Genomic DNA, 21761 nt, shown 5'->3' on the forward strand with positions numbered 1-21761 from the left:
GCACACGTACGGATGGACAAAGATGGCTGCTCTTGCCATTCATCCAAAGCTAAACATGCATGCGTACGTACGGACAGTGGACAGTCCGACGCCATCTTGTGCTAATAGCTTTCTATTGTCATGGCAACCAAGCGGCCGCTTCGCGTATGCAGCTTGCCAGAGTTACCTACAAACGCGCGGCGTGGAACTTGTGCTAGTCTCACACGCTCTGCTGAGACAGTGTTCCTCACATGCGACCCCTCCCTCAGGCCGACCCCCCCTTCACTGCCTCCGCCGATGCACGTAGCAACTCGCAGCCCTTCTGACTCACGGCCTCCTCACCTTCTCGCTTTGTGTAATGATTTATTTTTTTTAAATGCCGCATGCATGCTTGCACTTTAACAGTGGCGGGCGAGTGACTTTTCTTTGTTGTGCGCATCTCGCCCAACTCTATTTTTGAAACATTGTATTTTTTTTTTAACGGCACGACTGTAATGGCGCCCGCATGGATAGTTTTTAATTTGGGAGAAATCCCCGGTAAATCACTAATATAAATGCAGAACCAAATACATTAAGACACTTATTAAAACTGGAAACTTTTAGAGAGGCATCATCTGGGTATACTTTTAATAGGAATTTGATAAAGGCTTTTGAGGTTTCACAGTGCACTGTAGCACTGTTACAGGAGTGGTCACTAGTGCACCTGAGGCTCTTTTTAAAACATCTGGCCCCTAGAATCAGTTATGAAAAGGATAAAGAACATTGCAGCCAGCTAAAGCATTACCAAGCGTTCGCAGAAAATGTAGAATTTAAAACCCATGCTCCCTATCTACGATTTCAATTAGAACATGGGGTAAGGTGCTGTATCCTACTCTTACGTATGGGCATACTCCCATTAGCAACAGTTATAGCCCGTTGGGACGGTACAAATAACTCTAAAGGCATATGTGAATTGTGTCACTGTGGACGACAAGATTTGCTTCACGTTTTATTAATTTGTCCTAATTCAAGTATGGTAGAGGCTCGACGACGATACATAATTCCAATTCAATTAAAGTACAATGCTATTTTATCAAATAATTTAATCTTGCTGTGTAATTCTCCAGTTAATGAATTTGTATGTTATAATCTGTTTAAGTTTTCGAAAAGTTTTTTAAAGCTGTTTTAAAGGTAAAGTGCATCATTTTTATATACTTATACAATCAAATGCTGTATAAGCGGACCGCAATACATTGTTATTTCTCCATCTTAGAAAGAGTCTTAAAAATGTTATCTTAATTCACTAATAATAATTTTATGTATGTATTTGTTGATCTCAGTTGAGGTCTGAATCAAATAAAAAATGGCGCCCGCGTGTATTTGTTGTGCGCGTCTTGCCCAACTCTATTTTGGTTTTTTTAACGGCACGACGGTAATGGCACCCGCGTGTCTTCTTCTTAAAATGCGAGGTTAGAAATGGTGCCCAAGCATTTTTTTAAATGCGCAGCTCGCCCCGACTTGCACCATCATTAAACTTAATTTACCCCCCAAAAAAAGATATATATATATATGTTTTTATTTATGTTTGCGGCGCAGCATGCTTTTAGAATAGCGTCCGCGCACCTTACTTTTATTCGCGTAAGCAAGGGGGTGCGACTGGTCCCTCGCCACAGCTGGAGGAGGAGTCCTTAAGACACACACAAGGACCTCGCTCTCCTCAAGGGCAGCCAATGCTTGCCTCACAGCCTCCCTCCATGCCGATTCCACAACAACAATGGGGTGCGAGACACAGGATGGAGCACACGTGCGCGTGGCTCTAAGCAAACCCTTCCCCTCAAATGCTATTCACCTGTTGTTGGAGGCGCGTGAGGACAATGGAGCGCTTTCTAAAGGGACGCTAATCACACCGTAACTACATTTTCTTTATTAATGTATAGATTATATCACTTTTCGCCCACCCTCAAATATCACCACGTTAAAAAGCATATTCAGTGACTGCTTTATTTGGGGTGGGCTGGAGTCAAGGAGTTGACTGGTGCGAACCCGTGGTTCAAAAGTGTACCAGTGAAGTGTGTGGGTGAATTGAATCTCTTCTGGTTGAGCTGTAGACTCTTCGCAAACCAGCAGATATTTATGCCCTGAGCACCAGTCCACCAGAAGATCCTAACCAAGGTCACGTGTAAGATGTCCATAAAGTTATAAACTATTGGTAGAGACGACTGCTCTGTTGTGCAATTATGTGGTGGTCGAGCCACTGACGTGGCAATTTCAGGGCTTCCTGTTCTCACCCACCAATCTTACCCGAATACTTGCCTCTAGTCCCTCGTTCGGGTAGTGTCCAGATTTACTGAGTTAGGTGGTAGTATAGTGCCTACAGCTGCATTACAGCTTACGGCTAAAAGATTCTCTCAAATTGTTTATTTTAAAAATAAAATAATAATGGTGGGTTTGAAAGAGTTTGGGGCATGTCCTTTGAGTGAGTCGTGCAATGAGTGCCATTTCGTATGCCGCTTTATTCGTGTGTTGAATATTTTTGATTTTATGCTGGTTGAAAAGGGGGCAGGGGTTGGTCGATAATAGGAAATGTCGGTTTGTGAATTGATAAATAATGTTCTCGAACATCATGTTGAGGGGCGGGGAGACTCACAGCGACACACAGCCATGCAGGTGATTTACTGCCGCAACTGAAACAGTCCATGAGCTGTACTTTGGCCGCGCCCTAAAGTTGGTTGCGCATGTAGTGCCTCGAATCTTCTGAAGCAAGGCTGTAACAATTTTTAAATTGAAGGGCACCAATGTCTTGAGCATGCCTTTAATGAGGGGAGGTGTGTAATTGTTGCAAAGAACTAGATTAGGGTCATAGGGTGGGTGTTTCTAGAGCGGTTACAAGAGTCTACGGAAACATCAGCAGAGTTCATGCAGTGCCCCTCTATACCTGCCTTCCTTGTGCGAAGCACCCATCGAGTTCTCATAATGCACCTTTGTCCTAACCTGCAGTATTCACTGATTTCCCAGTCCTGAGGCACTCGCAGATATACTTAGATATTTGTGGTACTCCGACAGTCCACTTTCTTCACTGTGCACAACTATACCAGTATGGAGACTTCTCAAAGCTCTCTCAGCAGGTCTCACCTTTGATTAAGTTAAAGCCATTTGCTTTGCTATACAATACCATTAGCAAAGCAAATGGCTTTAACTCAATCAAAGGCGAAACCTATTGCATTTTCAATGCGTGTTAGCCTCAGACAGAAGGGTAGACGGAGAATGCAAATAAGACTTCAGAAAACGGAGACACAGATAGGGTATGCTCCGGCCTATTTTAGTATCTCGCAATTATCTACTGGAACCCACTCTGGTCAGATGGAACTTTTTACTTGCCTGATAGCATGGAGGGAAAATTACCGTTATCCCAATTACAGTCTGCAATTTGCCATAATCAAGGACTCGAAACTTAATCTCTTGGCTCTCTGGTTTTTATTATCAACATAAAGATTTGGAGATACAAAGTCCTCAACACGAGGCACAACAAGTACATAGGCACTAAAACAAATGCTACTCTACGAAGAATCCGCATACGGCTAAAAATAACTAAAAGTACAATCTCTAAAAGCATGAGGTAGAACACTACCAAGCAAATGTCGATACTAGGGACACTGAACCATACCATCTCTGTCCCTACTCTGTACTAGGTGACATCCCTACATAGCAATCCCTTGAGACCCTCATCAGAATAAAAGGTGTCAGATCGAAACTTCCTAAGAAGTCCTCACTTAGAGAGCTTGGTCTAAGTTGCCCCCTCTACCCTTCGCCTAGCCGTCCTCTGCTTTGGGCTGCCCCGCTCTGCTCTGCCTCCACCCTCGGGGCGCTGTCCCTAATACAGTACCCCAAGTCTCCGAACACGCCCTTTGCGCCTCCTCTCCTTCCGGGGTCGTCTTTCAGTACTTTTCCACAGAGCGCTGTCCAGTTCCATCGTCCATCGCTTGGCCTTGAGTCCCAGACGCCATCCGCACTAGGAGTTACGATTGGCACATTCCAATACACTCCCATGTCTGGCTTTCTCTACATAATTCAAATTACGAACAAAGAGCTTCTCTACTAACGAGCAACTGTCCTTGCACCTGGGGTGAGATCATGCAAGGCAGACATTCTTCACATCTTTTAAGTTGCAATTTACTACAGCCTAAAACCTCTACTGGAATAAATCCCTTTTGGCCTATTGCCCTTGGCTAACATAAGAAAATACCAGGCCTTTCGCCTCAACGATATATGCGAATTCTGGCCACTACTTCGGTTACACAAGCAGGTTTCAATCACAGTATTGACATTTACGTCTTTCTTTCATGTGTGGTCAACCTAAACAACCTACAGACACGAAGTCTGGGGTACACATTTCTAACACCACATTGCATTTCCCGTAGCTAAACACTATACATTTCTCTAATACGTTTACCATGTGCTTGTACATAGCTAGCACTTCTACTAAAATCGATATAGGTTATACAGTTGTAATACATTGCACACGAAATCCCTGAGTACACATTTGGTTATATACGGGTGCCGACTAACAGTGAATATAACGCACCCCTACAATTCTCAAACTTTTAAACGCTACATCAGTTCCCCCCTTTGATGACATCCGTCATCACACCATTACATTTCCTTCTTCAGAACTGATTTAAACCGTGCTAGTCATAACATTTCCATGTCGGACTCCCTCCAGTTTCTTAAGACTCTCATATTGCTGCTCCTGGAGCTTTGCCAACCTCCTCTCGTTTGCCTTTAGAGCTCTTTCAACCTTGCCTCCTTGATACCACTTCCATGCCTTCACACATCCCCACAAACAGATCACACAAATCACGGCAATAATAATTGGTTTCAACACTGAACCTAGAAATCCCCTTCCCAGATTCGCAAACCAAGTTCCCACTCTTCCAAATCCTAATCCAATCTTCTCCCACACATTCACCTCCGTCAGATCCGTAATCTCCTTGTGAATAGTCGTTATGTTGTCTATGTACTTCCCTATCTCCTTCGAGTTGTCTGGAATATACGTGCAGCATTCCTGAACTTTCAATAATTTGCAGACTCCGCCTTCTTTTGCTAACAACACATCTAAAGCAAGGCGATTCTGCAAAACCATATTCCGGATCGACAACATCTCTCCAGCCACCAATATCAAAGATCTCGCCGTGTTCATAGACAACTCATCAACTACAGTCGCCAACCTTCGGATCTTCACATCATTCAACACCACACCCATACTAGGTATCATTGCTCCGTATATGTCCCCAATCACTGCACCGGCATTTGTAGCCCTACGTTTCCTGGGCGGTCGCTTCGTCTCTAACAACTCCAAGTCCCTTGTGTGATAAATCTTCGGGAATATGATAGCCAAATAGCATACTCCATACCAATTGTCGGGTAGTCTGACATAAGCATTCGTCCCACAAACATAATACACTGTCGGGATTACCTCTACTGGACCTTGCATAAAATTCTTAGCATAAGCTTCCACTGTAAAAGTCTGAGAACAAATGCTATGTCCTACTGCGACCTTCTCCGTCTTGGATTGAGGCCGTGCAATACACAAATTCCCTCTCTGTGCCTCATCCAATGCTATTGGTCCATAACTTCCCTTAGATCTGTGAGCTCTCTCCTCGTCCGTCCAATCTACTGGGCTATCTCCGGTGTGTCGTGTCTCGGTCAACTTTCTATACCTGTCCTCTACTTGGTCTATGAATTTCTTCTCTATCTCTGATAACGCACATGTCAGGTTATTCCTGTGAGCATGCGCCGTATCCAGTTTCACAGTCGGTCTAAAATATTTCAGGAGCCTGTCCTCTTTCTTATCCAGATCATATCTATTCAAATGCTTGATTGCTGGCACCTCGGGAAGTACCGTGTCAAAATTTGAGAAGAAATACTCGAACTGTCTCCTGTCATAAAATAAACTGAGCCATATGCTACAAGAAATCCCATAAGTCAATGGGAGATGATGATACTTGATACCCTCATCCACTGAAGCAGGCAACTGCATGCACACATAACAATCCTTCACATCCATCGCATCAACATACTCATACAGCAACCTTGCATACGCGTTAAGCTTAAAATCACCCTTTGACAAATCCATGTGAAGTCTGCGAACATCTCTCAACTCCGATGATTCCTGTTCGCTAATACTAACACCACTCTGCCCTGGGGTAATAGGTGTGGGTGCTCCCTGAACCTTCCCCTCTTGCCTGTGAGCCACCATGTAGGAACTGATCACTACCGCAAATATGGTGACTACTACAACTCCTATCAATGTGCCTATTATCAGTTTAGCCCTACGATGTGGGCTTACAGGATCTGCCATCTTCGGAATATGCTCAATGTCCAATGCAGTCTCTGAAAGGATAAGTCTCTTTCTCATTAATGTCTCTTTCGTGAACTTAGGCAACCCTCCCTAACTTTCTTCGTTCTACAACGGAAAAAATCCCTAATTTTGTTCTTCTTCCGCTCGGCTCTAGGTAATCTTCTTCTTAGCTTACAACCTTTCTCAAATCAATCTAACATAAGCGCCGGTCCCAACAGCTCCAGGACTCCCTGCAATATTTCGAGCTTAAGAATAATCAGTTCTTGTGGATCTGGCAATGCTGTGAACGTCGGGAACTCTAAATTGTCCAAGATCATACCTCGAATGGTACTCAGGAATGGCGGACTTGGGATATGAATCGTCAGAATCCCTTCGATCTCCAATCCCGGAACTTTCAGCAACACTTCCACCCTCTGGAGCGGGACACTGTTGACCAATGTCATCGACCTCAATCTTCCCGTGCTCGGTAACCCTGGCATCAGTCACTTGGTATGCCCACTCCGGGGAAGCGTACTTCCGACTTGGCACTCGAGTTCTCTTGGACCTTCTCACACCACCTTGAGGATTTTCCTCGTCTCCCGATTCTTCTTCTGGTTCTTCCGAAACTGGTGCAAGGTCGGTGTCTGGGGCCAACCTCAGGTTTACCCGGTTCTGCTTTGCGGGCCAAACCCTTTCCGCTTCGGTGGCTCCCCCCGTCTTCTCTCCGATACCCTGTGCACTGACTTCCTCTTCTTCGGCAGAACTCGATTCTGTACTACCCACTGCACCTCTCGCTCCTTCGCCGGTTTCTGGGTCAGTACTTTCTTCACGTCCTCCCCCCACTCGATTCAGTGCACCATCAGCCGCTTCAGCAACCCTTACAGCTTGACTGGCCCTCTCTGGCGATTCTGTCGGCTCACTGGGATCTTGGTTCTCGAGAGGGGCTGTATCTTCCAAGGGTGCTGGAACTCTGCGGGTATGAGAAGCATGCACCCAGTTCGGTAACCCTCCGCACTTGACAGCAGTGTTCGTAACAAGGATTACTTGGAAAGGGCCACGCCACCTAGCATCCAAACAACTCTTCCTCACGTGCTTTCGGACCAGGACCCAATCGCCTGGGTCCAAGTCGTGGCACCTGTCACTCGCAGCTGGAACCGTTGCTGTCTGCACCTGCTGAGACACAGAACGGACCACGTCAGCAAGGCCTTTACAATAGTCCAGGATCATATCATCAGTGATATTTATCAGAGCAGTGGCAGGTATTGCAGGCAAACGCATCGCTCTTCCCATGAGGATTTCATGGGGTGACAACCCAGTTCTTCTATCAGGCACACTTCGAAGGCTCATAAGGACCAAAGGTAATGCGTCAGGCCATTTCAGAGACGTAGATGAACACACTTTCGCCATCCGAGCCTTCAGAGTTCCATTCACCTGTTCCACTATCCCTGAAGCCTCTGGTCTATAGCTACAGTGTAACTTCTGATCTATATTCAAAGCAGCACAAAGCAATTTCATAACTTCGCTGTGAAAATGAGTTCCTCTGTCCGATTCAAAGGACGTCGGGAACCCGTACCTTGGAATGAGTTCTCTCAATAAGAGTTTCGCTACTGTGAGTGTGTCACATCTGCGTGTAGGGTACGCCTCCACCCACCTGGAAAAGACACATACTATCACTAATATGTACCTCAACCCATTACACTTCGGCATTTCGACAAAATCCAACTGCATCCTATTGAAAGGTCCCCCTGACCTCCCTATGTGGCTCAATGTCACAGCAGTTCTTTTCCCTACATTCATCTGTTGGCAAGTGACACACCTCTGGCACACAGTTTCAGCCACGGCACGAAACTTCGGATTGTACCAAGTCTGACGAAACACTCTCATCATGGCATCCCTACCCAGATGTACAGCACCATGTATCAACCTCGCCATGGGATTCAACAAACCTTCTGGCAACACTGCTCGTCCATCATTCGAAACCCATATATCCACATCTCCCTTCTCACATCCAGCTCGTATCCAGCTGTCCCGTTCTTGATCTGAGACCCCTTCCTGAAGCTGCTTCAGTTCCTCCCATGTGTCAGCCACTGCTAACATCTGACCATACACCACCTCTTCCCCGGTTTCCTCAATGTGGATCTCAGTAAAGTTGCATCCCTGCTCTGCACAAAATCGAGCTACTTCGTCTGCATAGTTATTTCCCAACGAGACAAAGTCGCTTCCCTTCGTGTGGGCTGCACATTTAACAACAGCAATTTCATCAGGACCTTGCAATGCTTTTAACAATTTCCGCACATAATCACCATTTCTTATAGGAGAACCTGAAGACGTCATAAACCCTCTCTGGGACCATAGCTGTCCGAAGTCATGAACCACACCAAACCCGTACTGGCTGTCCGTGTAAATAGTTACACGGATCTTGTCGGCTGCCAAACAGGCACGAGTCAGGGCAATGAGCTCAGCCACCTGCGCGGAGTGTACTCCTTCTAAACAAGCGGCTTCAACCACACCCGTGATGGTGCATACAGCAAACGCTGCTCTCAGTCGACCGACACTGTCTCTTAAACATGAACCGTCTACAAAGAAAATCTCATCTGACACCGGGAGCGGTTCATCGACAATGTCGGGTCTCGGTTTGGTGCATAGTTCAGTCACATCGAGACAATCATGGTCCTCACAATCTTCATTATCATCTATAAATGGAATAGGTAACAATGTAGCAGGATTTAAAACAGCACACCTCTTCAATGTCACATTATCGGCTGCAAGAATAACTTGCTCATAACGAGTCAGCCTATTATTCGTGAGGTGCTGCGTTTTAGTCCTAGTCATCAACAATTCAACAGAATGTGGCACATGTACAGTAAGTGGATGACCCATCACAATGCTCTCACATCTCTCAATGCTGACACCTGTTGCCGCAACGGATCTGAGACATCCGGGCAACGCAGAAGCTACTGGATCTAGAGTAGCTGAGAAATAAGCAACTGGTCTACGGACACCTCCATGATTCTGGGTTAACACTGCTAATGCGCAACCTTCTCTTTCGCAGCAGAACAATGCAAATGCCTTGTTATAATCCGGCATTCCCAACGCAGGAGCGCTACATAAGGCTTCTCTCAGCCTCAGAAATGATTTCAAACAGTCGTCGTCCCATGGTACCGGATCACTTACATCCTTTCGCGTCAGCCGCTGCAAAGGCTTCGCTTCAAAGGAAAAGTTTGGGATCCACTGGCGGCAATAGCCCACCATTCCCAAAAACATTCTAACTTCCCTCTGCGTCGAGGGAACTGGCATTCTCAAAATCGCATCAATGCGATCTGGAGACACCTTCCTTTTACCCTTTTCAATTCTGTGCCCCAAATACTGTACCTCAGGTAAACAGTATTGCAGCTTGTTTGGAGACACCTTGTGACCGTTCTCTCCCAGGAAATTCAACAACGCAATGGTATCGATCCTGCAAGCGTCTTCTGTCTCTGACGCGACAAGCAGGTCGTCAATGTACTGCACCAAAACAGAGTTTTTCGGCAACACAAGACCTTCCAGATTCTTCTTTAACAGCTGATTGAAAATCGATGGGCTCTCCGTATACCCCTGTGGGATACGGCACCACGTTAATATACGATTTTCTAGCCTAAAGGCAAAAAGAAATCTACTCTCTTCATGTAGGGGAATCGAAAAGAATGCCTGACATAAGTCAATCACTGTGAACCATCCAGCTTCGCATGGGATCTGGAACAGTATCACAGATGGATTCGGTACCACTGGACAACATGGAACAACTATGTCGTTTATTTTCCGCAGGTCTTGCACTATCCTGAACTTCCCACTCGGTTTCTGCAGTCCCATAATGGGTGAATTACATGGACTACCCATGATCTCCACCAGTATTCCCTGCCTAATCATAGACTCAATCACAGGTTTGATCCCAGCAATCGTCTCAGGCGACAGTTTATACTGAGGGGTTCTCGGGAATTCCGCGTTTGGCTTAACCTGTATCTTCACTGGTTCCACTCCCCTGACTAAGCCGATCTCCTCTCCGCTTAGATCCCACACATCGGTCGCAACTGACTCCCTCAAGTCCTGTGGAAGCTCCTCCACTGTCAGAGCCGGGTACACTTCCACGCACCCCTGCTGATTTGCAACCTTAAAGGTCGCGTCGTCATCTCTGGTCTGTACCTCTACTCCCCTCGGGGTACAGTAAATTGTGCAATTGAGCTTACACAATAAATCTCTTCCCAACAGACAAACAGGACTAGAATCGCACACCACGAACTGATGTCGATCCCTAAAGTTTCCTATCCTGACGGGAATCGGTTCCGTCAAGGGGCTAACTAGTCTCTTGTTCGCCACTCCAACCACTTGTATACTTTCTCCCGAGAGGGCTACCCCCGGAACTACTGCTGATCTTATGGTTGACCTGGTAGCCCCCGTATCTACCAAAAAGGTAGTAGGGCGTCCATCGAGTTCGGCTTCCACAAAGGGTCCCTTCTGATCTACCTCTAGTATGGCCCTGAGCAGGCAATCATCGTCCTGACCCAAACTTAACTGCGCCAGCAAATCCGCATCCCTCTCCTCTTCCACTTCGAACATGGGCATCTGCAAATAAGTCCGAGCTCCCTGCGGTATGTTCTGCATCCTGGGTGGCTGGGGAACCTGCACCTGCGAGACGCCTGTCCCCCCTTGCATCGTTCTCGGTACAGTCACCGTCTGTACCTGTTCCGCCCCAGGGACCTGACCCATTCCTCCCTCCATCTGCGGCTGATTATAGGGGTTCAAGGGACACTCGCGCCTCCAGTGTCCCACCTGGTGACACTGGTGACAAGCAGTCGTCTTCTTCAAGATCGCTACATCTATTCCTGTCCTAGGGTCTACGGGTCTCGGCCTTCCCTGACCCTGCATATTCTGATTCCCTGTCTGATAATTTCCCTGTCTTCGCCCCACTGGACCCCCATTCGGCGGTCCCTGAGCCGCTTGCATCTGAATGAGCAATAAGTTATCCTTCATCTTCTTGTGCTTGGACTCAATCTCATCCGTGCAGTATCTAGCATACCGCAAGATCTCATCTACAGGCTTATTCTGCCAACAGATCAAATGCTGCTGTATCATGAGACTGACTTCGGGTTTCAAACCCAGCACAAACTTAGACACAAACTGTCCCATGTCCTTCGTTTCCAGCTCATCTAAACCACTGTACTGCTTAAAAGCCTTCAAAAGTCTCTCATAAAATTCATGTACTGTCTCCTTTGGCTCCTGCACTGTCCTGTCTATCTTCACCCAATCGATGTCCTGGGGTGAAACCTTCGATTTCAACCACGTAATTACCTTATCGTACAGCCTCATTACCACGGGCGACGGACCATTTGTAACTATGTTCCTATCAGGCTCATAGTCCGGCCAATCAACAGCAATTTTACATGCGTTCCACAGATCTCCCGGAACTACGATATCGAATAAGGTGTTCAGATCTATCCACAACACCTTCGAAATCTTAACGAAACGCTCAACTTGCTTGTACCACTCTGCAGGCTTCTCCCTGAGCCTGGGAAAATCATTCGTAAATGATGCCAAATCCCCCCTGCTCCATGGTACATGCACATATCCTCCATTCGCCACCTCTCTCAAAGGAAGGATCTTTACCTCCTGCAAATCTCCTTCAGAGCTCCCTCCTTTCGCTCCCCTAGAATTCCTTTTCCTAGCCCATTTCTCTTGCCATTTGTCGAGCATCAGCCATATTCTCATAGCTACAATCAATTCCTTGGTATGTGACCTTAGACCAACAACCCTTTTCTCTTCCAATTCCCGCTCGGTACAATGCATCCTATGGCTCCCTTGCAATGCTCTAGTCTTGGATAGATCCACCCCATATTCTCTAGCCAAACCCGCCAGTTTCTCATGTGCCACTCGTGCTTTACGAGTCACATCCTTTGCCACAAAAAGCAATTCATCGGGAGTATAGGTCAATACTCTCTCCAGAGGTAGATTCCCATATATTATTTCATCCGCCTCTGCTTTAAGTCTTACTACATCTATCATTCCTGCCTTCAAGGCTCCTTTCAACACCTGACAACTTGCTCCACGTCCCTCATCATACTCGCATTCCGATTCCTGCTCTCTCCTTTCCTCTGGTAGTTCTATGGGAGCAGAGTGGCTCGTAAAGGCAACTGGGGTTGTCCCCGCTCGGCCCATATTCCAGCTCATTTGCTTCTTTGGCGGTACCCATGATCCTAAATCTGGTCTCGACTCCATCAGAGTCCTCGGCCTCACCGGTCTCTCGTCCTCTTCGCCCCTAGATGTGTCCGACACCGCTGCTAATGGTGTACTCCATTGTACAGGGCTTGGAGGTCGGGCCGTTGCCCCTTCCAACTCACTTTCCCCACTTTCTCGCCTAGTTCTCTCTGCCTCTCGTTCGGACCTCTCTCTCGCCTCTGATTCCGGGCTGTATATAGACACAATCGGTCCAATGGTGACCGGTACCCTCAATGCATCCGGTAACCTCATCTCTCCTTCAATCCTTCGGCTGGTCCCCGACTGACCCTGTGAACTCGCTGTTTCAAACGAGACCAACCCTTCCACTCGGGTCTCGGGCTGGATCGTTACCCTTCTAGTTTCCTCTCTCTCGCTCCACCTATCATCTGCCTCATCCGGGTTATAAGGGTGTGGTCTCTCGTCTAGCAATCTTTGCAATACATCATCATCAGAATCACTATCCTCTTTCTGTGCTTTCCCATTCCTTATCCCCGTCTCCTCCATTATCGCGGGATACAGTTTCGCTTCCTCGATTGTCTGCACTCTCCATCTTTTCTCCGCTGCGTCCCATTTGGCATCCTGAAACGCCCTAATCGACTTCCTCATCCTCTCCTGACTTCTTCCCTTTTCCTTATCATGCGCTGCTCGGATCCACGCATGTAATGCTTCAAACTGTGCTGGTCTTGGCAAGGGTTTTAAGGACCCCATCACCGTCTTCAGTTGGTACAGCACCGCTAATCTAAATGAGCCGTACCTCGGGAAAGCTAATTCCCCTTCACCTTGTGTAACCTTGTGCCAATTCTCGATCCAAACGATAGTATGTAACCCCACATTCTGTGCCATGTAATGTGCCGGTGTATCCTCGGGAGGAGCTTCTTCTCCCCCGCGGACAACCACATGCCTATCACCTCTACACAACTCTCGCAAAGCCCTAAGGCACTTCATAATGAGCAAATTCGATCTCGCGCTCTATTTACTTCTTGTTCTCAAATCCTCCAATAACAGCGCGACTCACACCAACCGGCCTATCACAGCGCGACACCCTCTGACGTCACCTTCCTTCGTTCGCAGCAGTTCCCTTCTCCAAACTCGTTTCACGCTTACTCACGTCCCATTCATACACTGAAATAACCAATTAAGTTATTTCTCTGGCTGTCCGTCCACAGCCTCTGACTGTCCGTCCACAGTCTCTCGACCTTGTTGACCTCGATTGGCGCCCGTCTGCCCCCGTCCGGCCAGACAAAAACGCCTCTGATAGGTTACTAACACTCCGATCTGCTCACCACAACCCACGACCAGCGTTAAGTTGCCATACATACACGCATTCGCTCCCCCTATCTCGGTCCAGGTGATCGATGGTACCTCACGATCTCCTTTGGGTGGTCAACAAAATCTATCTCAGGTGTCTTCTACACCACAATTCCCGGGCTGCGCGCGCTCACAGCCTGATCTCACAATCACACGACATACACAACAACTCCGCAAGACATCACACAACAAATCAACACCGCAATCTACAACCACTCATTATGTTCATACTCACTCCTGGAACTGCTGCTTTCTGCCGCGCTGCTACTCGCCGTCGATGCTCATCTGCCGCCGTCTGCTGCTCGCCATCTGATGATTCAGCATCACTTATCGTCTCTTGGGCCTCAAGGGTCACTTATCCTTATCTAATCTTCCCTCGCTATCAGTAAGAAACCATCCTCGTTTGCTACCAACTGCTCCGGCCTATTTTAGTATCTCGCAATTATCTACTGGAACCCACTCTGGTCAGATGGAACTTTTTACTTGCCTGATAGCATGGAGGGAAAATTACCGTTATCCCAATTACAGTCTGCAATTTGCCATAATCAAGGACTCGAAACTTAATCTCTTGGCTCTCTGGTTTTTATTATCAACATAAAGATTTGGAGATACAAAGTCCTCAACACGAGGCACAACAAGTACATAGGCACTAAAACAAATGCTACTCTACGAAGAATCCGCATACGGCTAAAAATAACTAAAAGTACAATCTCTAAAAGCATGAGGTAGAACACTACCAAGCAAATGTCGATACTAGGGACACTGAACCATACCATCTCTGTCCCTACTCTGTACTAGGTGACATCCCTACATAGCAATCCCTTGAGACCCTCATCAGAATAAAAGGTGTCAGATCGAAACTTCCTAAGAAGTCCTCACTTAGAGAGCTTGGTCTAAGTTGCCCCCTCTACCCTTCGCCTAGCCGTCCTCTGCTTTGGGCTGCCCCGCTCTGCTCTGCCTCCACCCTCGGGGCGCTGTCCCTAATACAGTACCCCAAGTCTCCGAACACGCCCTTTGCGCCTCCTCTCCTTCCGGGGTCGTCTTTCAGTACTTTTCCACAGAGCGCTGTCCAGTTCCATCGTCCATCGCTTGGCCTTGAGTCCCAGACGCCATCCGCACTAGGAGTTACGATTGGCACATTCCAATACACTCCCATGTCTGGCTTTCTCTACATAATTCAAATTACGAACAAAGAGCTTCTCTACTAACGAGCAACTGTCCTTGCACCTGGGGTGAGATCATGCAAGGCAGACATTCTTCACATCTTTTAAGTTGCAATTTACTACAGCCTAAAACCTCTACTGGAATAAATCCCTTTTGGCCTATTGCCCTTGGCTAACATAAGAAAATACCAGGCCTTTCGCCTCAACGATATATGCGAATTCTGGCCACTACTTCGGTTACACAAGCAGGTTTCAATCACAGTATTGACATTTACGTCTTTCTTTCATGTGTGGTCAACCTAAACAACCTACAGACACGAAGTCTGGGGTACACATTTCTAACACCACATTGCATTTCCCGTAGCTAAACACTATACATTTCTCTAATACGTTTACCATGTGCTTGTACATAGCTAGCACTTCTACTAAAATCGATATAGGTTATACAGTTGTAATACATTGCACACGAAATCCCTGAGTACACATTTGGTTATATACGGGTGCCGACTAACAGTGAATATAACGCACCCCTACAATTCTCAAACTTTTAAACGCTACATCAGTTAGAATAGGATAGGGTAGGCTACAGCAGAGTGCCTGTATGTGGTGGTATCCTACTAAGAACTGACACTGACAGAAGAGGGAGATTCAAGGGCGGTAAAAGTTATAACCAGCCTCGTCTTCAGGAGTTTGCAAAATGTGTTGACTGTGTAGTGTCAGTGAAAGACTATTCCAGGCCTTGGGAGAGAGGTTAGAGAAGAATACGGCTTCTGTGTGTGCTTTACGAATGGTAGGGATTTACCGAAGCAAAAAGTGAATTGGTGAAATGCTGGGTTGAATGCTTGAATTAATCTCAGCCACTAGTAATTACTCTGGGCACATTCCAGACAATCATTCTGTTGCCCAGCATCATGCTTTTATTTTCCTCAGTGCGATGCCCTAGGTATGACGGGCATGCCCAGATGTGTGTCTCATGCTCACTGTACCATGTGAATCAAGATCTACTCTACTGACGAGACCCAAGCAGATCAAAGCTGCTCTGAGGTGGCTTGTGTTGCTGTTCAGTGGGGGCACAGCCTGGTAGCTTGGGCTGAACTGTTCCTATCAGAGCGTGAACAAGGCTTATTTGCATACGGCTACTTCCTGTTTGAGCTGGCATGCTGGGCAAAGGAAGGATGGACTGGAATGTGGCCTTCAATACTTACCAGGGACTGAGATTAATTCAAGCAATCTACCCATCGCTATTGTTTTTCTCAGTAGGATCTGTCACAAGCATATTTCCCCACATTTTATAGGGGCAAGATAAACTAATAATTTTTTATTTCATTTTTTTAGACAAATGTAAGCAAACCTACATTACATCAACTGTATGAGGCAATTTCCATTCCATTCCATCTCCAATCACTACAGGCGCAAAGCAGCATGCATTTAACAAAGACCATTGGCCTTTAGTTTCCCTTCCCTTTTAGAAACTCACTAAAAACCTCCCTTTAGGAATCCAGGGTGACTTTTTTTGGTACCCTCCTCGCCTGCCTCTTCCAGCCCATAGATGCTATGCCATGATCTCCATATCTTTTTAACATTTCCTAAATGTTATTCCAAACAAAAAATATCAGTCACACTTATTGTAAAAACAAAAAACATTTTCAATCAAAAAGCTTCTGGCAAAACTTTTCTAGCAAAAGAAACTTTGAACATTTCCTTCCACTAAAACTGCCTAGATGCATTTGTAAATTCGTGGGAATGAGTCCAGCGAGAGCTGCCAATGTCTCCCATCTGTTGCCTTATAATCAATATTCTGCCTCCCCTCAGTTCAATTGTCTGGTTGCATAGCCTTTGCCTCTGTCTTTACTGTCATACCGCCGGGACACGTAAACCCCTGGTGTGGCCACCCGTCCAATACGCCATTTGAAATGCACAGTGTAATGGATGCTGGGGAGTGGGCACAACTCTTTAAAGAGCTGGTGAACATAATGTACAGGCAAGAAAGTTAACTAAAAAATAAATGTAATGAGTGGTGCAATAAGGAGGACTGGAGGAAAGCCGAAGGCCTACATAGCTGTGAAGCGACCCTAGAAGGATGACATGAACACAGTGATGATGTATGTGCTGCTTTTCAGCAAAGGCACCTTTATCTGTCTACTCAGCCTCATGCCAGCGGCGCACTAAGCTATACCCACGCCATGAGATTCTGCATAGTGTCATTTGATAATGTGTGAAATTCTCAGGATTGTTGAATCTGGAAGAGTTGCACAGCATCCTTGCCAGACAATGCCGCCATTAAACCTATTACTTTTGTAAGGGACTTATTTAAAATAAATCCATACTATAGTCTTATAGCCTGCTGGCGAGGGTTATACCGGTTGTTAAAGGTCCAAGACACAAGTTATAGGCCTTAAGTATAGACCCAGGCAGAAGGACTAAAAGGCTACTGGTACATTCCTCCCATGAAGGGTTAAATGTTCTAAATTAAAATGTGAGAAACAGAAAAATAAACATTGGAATGTTGGAGCAGAAGGCTTGCAGAAGCCAGAAGTAGCCATGAGCCACTTCATTGTCTTCAATGGAGCTCCCAACATTCCGGTGTTCTAATATACATTTATGCCAAAAACCTCTTTTCCCACCCGCGTCCACCCACCTTGCCCAAAGCCCAGCCGTCACCCCTTTTATAAAATGCATGAACACAATAAACTATTGGTGAGCGACCTAAAATGAGGAGCACACTCCCTTCCTTCCTTTCCAACTTCCAAGTGCCCGCAATGGGCAAAAGAAGCCTCGAGCTGACAGAACTCGAGTCACCGGAATTTAAATAATTACAATAGACAATCAAAATCCACCACTCTCCACGCAGATCCACTGCCACAGCTGCCTTTCTGAAACTTGAAAATCCCATTGCATCATCCAAATGTGCAAGAACAGTCATCCGCCCTTTGACATAGTTTTCGCCATAATCACTTAACGTAGCAGAAGTGACGTCCCTTACTTGTGGCACCAGAGGACATCACAAGAAGTGACCTCAGGGGCCCTTAGCACCAGTAACATCAGGAAGTATTTTATATGGACCTTTGATGGGTAAACATCGTTTACCCCGAAACCGGAACCCTGCATGCTAATACAACGTGTTTGTTACAACGACCGCGTTGTTACAACGCATGCCATTACTCCGCAAGTCGGAACAACGACTTGCTCTAGGGGTCAGAAGATGTTGGATTTAAAAGCCCACACCTTCCCTACTGTTGCACAGACTGGAGTTGGAATAGTAAATTATACTATTCCAACATCGAGCACCCCCCCTAGAGCAAGTCGTTGTTCCGACTTGCGGAGTAATGGCATACGTTGTTACAACGCTCTCATTGTAATGACCATGTTGTAATGGCATGCGTCAAAAAAGCATGCGAGAAAACAAGGCATATTCCCTTTGATGCTGTTTATAACACAGATGGTAACATAGTATGACCTTTGAACCGATTTACACTGCACAAAGTGACATCAACAGGGAGAGAGTGTAAAATTAACTAAATAGCTTCCTACCACTGTGGGGCCTATCATGATGTCGGTCGTAAGGCCTCCGACCTTACGACCGACATTGTCTGTGTCAATTCCGACTGGTTGATTTTGATTCAGCCAGTCGGAATTGAAACTGGCTGGTCATTCCGGCTGGCTTCCGACGGGCTCATAGAGCCTGTCGGACAGTGGGAACCAGCCCTTAATCCAAATGGACGGCGGTTTACGCCGTACGGATTACAATGCACAGTTTCCGGCAGGGTTTCTTTGCCGGCCTTTTGGACATGGAAACCCTGTTGGAAAGCTTGTTTGGGGGCCCCTAGCAGGGCCCCCGTTCCTTTGCGGCGTCCGGTTGGAGACCGAGGGGTACCTGTGGTGCCCCCCTGTTAATCCCTGCACCCCGTGGCAGGCATCAGGTTCCTGCCACAGGGGAGGAGGGATCAACACCACCTTCCATTTCCTTTTGGGAACATGTACTACAGCTAGTTTACGGCTGTGAAACATGCTCCCATAGTGAAATGTTAGAATGCGACCGCACAGTGTTCGGTCGCATCATAATGAAGTCGTCGGGACCTCCGATTGTAGTTCGGTCCGTCCCATTTCTGAGACGGTGTCGGGCAGACACAAGTCCGCCCGACACCACAATAGGCCCCTATGTGTTTTTATGCCATTGTACTTCATACTATTTTCTTTTAATAACACCTAAAATAATTATAGATGCTTTATTATTGGTCATCTATGGACTTCCGAATCACAGTAAATAACACATAGGAATACTTCAGCAGTAGTAGAAGAATCATTAACATAAAACTGTTTAGGTATTTAGATAAGCAATTCCCATTTTTTTTAACAAATGGAAGTCTTATGTTTTTTGGTTATAATTTTTTTAACCCATCTGACCCAGTTAGCCCATCCTCAATCTAAAATAATTATTGTGAAACAGCAGATTCTGAGTTCTTTCTGTTGTTTAATGTCACTCTGTCATAGATCTCAATATAGCCAAGTATAAGAATCATCTTTATGAAAGGGGTTCAAAAAAGTTTGCAAACCCCTATCACATGGAATCAGTCTTAATGAATGTTCATGTCTGGCAAAGAGTTGCATACATAAATAAGACACATTCCAGGTATCAGAAGCAGGGTGCAAAGCAAAGAGCACGAAAAAAAAGTAGTAAGCTCAGACAAAAATGTATTGAGCCTTTAAAAAGGATTTGAATCTTTAAAAAGCAATGGCACTCTCATGAATTGATTATTGAAAATATTTTTTTTCCTTGTAACATCGTATGCATAAAAGTGATGGTGATTCAAAATAAAAGTGATTCTCAGATTTCAATGTAATGGGAAAACTTCTCTAATTTGCTCTTTGGTAAATAAGCATTTATTGATGTTCACACTGAACAAAAGTCTAATTATCAAATGTAATCAGCGGAGGTCACCCCACTGCTCTCAGCAGTGAAAAGAGTAAAAATAAAATTTTAATAAAACAGGTTATTATCACTTTATTTTTCCCTGCTGAGCCAAGTCCAGGGCGGGGCCGGGCCATCCTCGTTGACCGCAGCAGAGACGAGGAGTGGTGGCACTGCTGCAAATACACATGTTGGTTTGACCAGCTGTCTTCCGACGGCCAAAGCGGAATGCACACTTAGATCTCTCCACAGGAGCTGTTTTGCAAAGCCAGGTGGAGACAGGCTCCCAGGGCCTGACTGAGCGGCAAACCAGGCCGCTCAGACCAATCCTGGCGCTGCTCTCATGCTGGGTATTACTAGCACGAGAGCAGTGTCTGGATTGGTGTAGGGAGTCTGGGAGGCTGCCAGGAGGAGCGGAAGAGGACCGAGGCAGTTGCCAGCGGGTAACTGCTTTTTATTTTTTTAGTTATTTTTCTCCCCCGTGCTACCCCCATGCACTGCACCCCCACTTTTGTTTTTTACAGCAGCTGCTTCTGAATGAAAAGCAATACAGTTGGTTGAGATATGTCTTCTTTTTCAGAAGATTTTTTGAGATCCCTTTTGAAAGTTCTTTAGCTACACTTGATGGCTTGTACTCTATCATGTCCGATCGACAGGTACTACGCTTAAATATAAACTTCTCGACTTTTGTTGCTAAAAAAAACCCTACATTTTGTTTTTCAGGGGAGGTCGGTGGACGCGCACACAGCAGTAAAGCAATCAACAGTTGCTAAGTTGGCAGGAAAATTCAATGACCAATCGGCCACAGCTGTCCACAAAGAGGTAATGATATGTTTCCCCATGCAAAAGGGGTGCAAACCCTTTTACAACAGATGATGGCGAAGGTAAGCGAGTGTTAAACAATAAGATCAACAGTCTTAGCCAATATGCTGTTTCCAACCAGACACTTCTATCAGCAATTCCTGACATTCTTTTTTTGTTTTAATATGTTTATTGAGATTTTGTACAAGGAAAAAACAAGAAAACAATAAAATAAAGACAACGACATATTCCAAGTGATATTATCTGCATGTGACAGTCAAATGAACATACATCGTAGCACCAGTCTAAAATAAAAGGACAGTACTGCAAACATTTGGGCGGTCCTGCCCCCAGAATGACCAACAGCTCTTTATCGTCTGTACCTTTACCTTGGTGGGCAGTAACATGGGAGGCTAAGTGGTCAGCATCAAAGAGGGGGTCACGCTACGAGGCAGAATCGTGGCCAGCGGGACAAGCCATCGCAGGAGGTGGAGCGTCATCCGGTTCGGTAGTCGTCGGGATTGTACGTCTTGTCATATATAGGGCCCAAAAGTTTTTTGGTCTGTTGCGGGGTGGTAGTAGCTCGTTATAGTTTTCCGTTTGAGTGCAGCAGTACATCATGTTTCTGGACCACTGTGCTATTGTAGGTGTCGGGCCGCGAAGCCAACAGAGTGCAACGCGTCTCTTAGCTAGGAGGAATGCCATGTCCACTAGACGTCTGTGTGCTTTAGGAAGAGGTTTGAAATAGCCCAGCAGGCTAATTCCTCCCATTCTTACCTTTCATTTAGAATTACCTCTCCTGTCACTCCCTTTAGAAATCTGCTTTTATCAGAAAAGCTGGGGAAAACAACTTTGACTTGTACATGTGTATGCCATGGCAATTGCTATTACTCTGGCGTTGGTTACCTGCATTGCACTACACTACATGTAACTTCCTTTACTCACAAGTTTTAGATTTGCTCTGATGGAACCTCCTTAGAGTAAAGCATAGGGAAAATTAAAAAAGTTTATTTAACTCCGAAATTGTTTTGTAAAA

The 21761-nt window shown here is 46.0% G+C and overlaps 1 protein-coding gene across 2 annotated transcripts in view; it reads left to right on the plus strand.

Moving 5' to 3' along the window:
* RCSD1 (RCSD domain containing 1) overlaps positions 1-21761 on the plus strand; it is a 231137-nt gene that overhangs the window by 143456 nt on the left and 65920 nt on the right. The window contains exon 2 of one of the 2 annotated variants that reach the window (XM_085621127.1): positions 20648-20746. In XM_085621127.1, coding sequence (XP_085477253.1) covers positions 20648-20746 — 99 coding nt within the window. Of the gene's footprint in view, positions 1-20647; positions 20747-21761 lie in introns of those variants that run through there. The other variant, XM_085621128.1, reaches the window with a different exon arrangement.

The sequence above is a fragment of the Triturus cristatus genome, chromosome 8 (assembly GCF_964204655.1).
Source record: "Triturus cristatus chromosome 8, aTriCri1.1, whole genome shotgun sequence".
Taxonomy (NCBI): Eukaryota; Metazoa; Chordata; class Amphibia; order Caudata; family Salamandridae; genus Triturus; species Triturus cristatus.